We start from the raw sequence: 2,120 nt of genomic DNA on the forward strand, positions 1-2,120 counted from the left end.
TTATTTATTTCATGTAAATAAAAAAAAAGTTTTGTTTTTAGAACAAACCAACCTCAGGTTAAATAAATAGTTTATTTTTATAAACCAAAATAAAAACGAACTGCATTTCCTCTTTAAGGCCAACAAAAAATAAACTTATAAACAAAATTGGTTTTTCTCTTCTGTCTATTACATCTTTTGGCAAAATAATTAATTTCCCTTTTTCAACAAATTTATCTTTACAGTTTAACACACACACACACGAAAAAAGACTTGACCTGAAATACAAAATGGCTCAAACACACACACCACAAACTACTACACATGAGGAGAATTCATTGGATTCCACCTTTGAATCGATTATCATAGACATTCCACAATCAATTACATTCTCATCAGCAACATGCACATCGTCGTCATCCTCATCATCATACGATACGGATAGCAGTGTTAACAGTGCCACCTGCTGTACCAAACATCAGGAGCATTTGTATATGCAGCGGGCGCCACAAATGCACAAGCATGACAACACAGCCGATTTGGAAGCTGTTTATTTTAAAGCCGATCAGCAACGTAAAAATTGGCCAATTTTTATTTTAATGATTTCGCTGTTAGAAGTAAGTATCCCACACAAAATAGCTAAGAAGCTACATTATTTTCTCTTGCTCCATATTAAGGAATAGTTTACTAATTTTATTTTTTCCTCTCTCTTCCTCTCATTTTAGATCGCCGTCTTTGTTTATGACATTATGACAGTACACAAAGACGCCATGGCCAATTCGTTGGATTTACCCCTGGCTATACCCACCGATTCGGTGTTCATCTATCGTCCAGATCGCCGCCTACAAGTATGGCGTTTCATTTCCTATATGTTCCTGCATGCCAATTGGTTCCATTTGGGTTTCAATGTGGTCATCCAGCTATTCTATGGCATACCCTTGGAGGTAATGCACGGTTCGATCCGTGTAGCTGTCATCTATTTTGCCGGCGTCTTTGCCGGATCGCTGGGGACGAGCGTTGTGGACTCTGAAGTCTATTTGGTGGGTGCCAGCGGTGGCGTATATGCCATTTTGGCAGCCCATTTGGCCAATATTACCTTGAATTATGGCCAAATGAAATATGCTGTAGCTCAATTGCTGTCAGTGGTGATATTTGGTAAGTTTCAATGATCGATCAACAAAAAATATATTTTATTTTAATAAAAAAAATCATAAATATTTTAATTCAAAATAAAGTTATTTTTCTTTTTTAAATTTAATACAAAAAATATTATGATTTTTTCATTTAATTATCTGAGAAAAATTGTCAAACAATACTAATTTTATTTATTTATTTTCTTTCTATTTTTAGTATTGTGCGATCTGGGATATGCATTCTATACACAATATCTGGCCATTGACAACGGCAGCAGCAACAACAATGAGGCACCTCCTGTCTCATATATTGCCCATTTGACCGGTGCCTTGGCTGGTCTGACCATTGGTCTTTTGGTGCTAAAAAATTTCGAGCATCGCCACTATGAAAATCTCATCTGGTGGTTGGCTCTCGGTATCTACTGTGCATTCACCGTATTTGCAATTGTCTTCAATTTGATAAATACGGTGACCGCTCAACTCATGGAAGAACAAAGTGAAGTTATTACACAGCATTTGCTACACGATTTGGGCGTATCATAAATACAATCACACACACACAGACACACACTCATTGGAAACGTATCCCTGCCCCCGCTTAATTCTCAGCCCATTCTTTCTATTATTTGAAAAAAAACTCTTTTTGCCTTTTAAAAATGCAAAAAGACACCAAAAATGGCCCCATTATCTCCCCCTCCCCCACACTACACTCCCATTAAAAAATAAAGAAAGAATTGTGTAAACAAATGTTGTGATAATACCAAAGACTGAATTTACTTCATAAAAACAAAAAAGAAACCAACTCTAATTTTTTTATAAACTAAAAAAAAAAAACAAAAACACATAACTCACACAAACAACAAATATTAAATAATTTATTGTAATTTTGTTTTAAGCAACACAAGAAAAAATGAAGAAGAAGAAACTGTTAAGTAAAATTAATTTAACTTATTTTTGTTTTGTTAATATTTTTTATTTATTTATTAAAATGAAACCAACAACAACAAC

The 2,120-nt window shown here is 34.4% G+C and overlaps 1 protein-coding gene across 1 annotated transcript; it reads left to right on the plus strand.

Moving 5' to 3' along the window:
• The first annotated feature begins 251 nt into the window (after positions 1-251).
• LOC133324267 (protein rhomboid) lies at positions 252-1,672 on the plus strand. Its single transcript, XM_061533114.1, has 3 exons — positions 252-596; positions 705-1,134; positions 1,330-1,672. Exons 1-3 carry the CDS (start codon positions 270-272, stop codon positions 1,653-1,655), a joined length of 1,083 nt encoding a protein of 360 aa, XP_061389098.1. The 5' UTR covers positions 252-269; the 3' UTR covers positions 1,656-1,672.
• The last annotated feature ends 448 nt before the right edge of the window (positions 1,673-2,120 follow it).

The sequence above is a fragment of the Musca vetustissima genome, unplaced genomic scaffold (assembly GCF_032173495.1).
Source record: "Musca vetustissima isolate MV318-11 ecotype Yass unplaced genomic scaffold, APGP_CSIRO_Mvet_v1 utg5924, whole genome shotgun sequence".
Taxonomy (NCBI): domain Eukaryota; kingdom Metazoa; phylum Arthropoda; class Insecta; order Diptera; family Muscidae; genus Musca; species Musca vetustissima.

What these genes read in the sequence shown, in the direction of transcription:
- LOC133324267 (XM_061533114.1), top strand. Translation starts at nt 270, where the DNA reads ATGGCTCAAACACACACACCACAAACTACTACACATGAGGAGAATTCA. An exon ending in TAATGATTTCGCTGTTAGAA is followed by an intron (nt 597 to 704) that starts GTAAGTATCCCA and finishes CTCTCATTTTAG; the next exon opens with ATCGCCGTCTTTGTTTATGA. An exon ending in GCTGTCAGTGGTGATATTTG is followed by an intron (nt 1,135 to 1,329) that starts GTAAGTTTCAAT and finishes TTCTATTTTTAG; the next exon opens with TATTGTGCGATCTGGGATAT.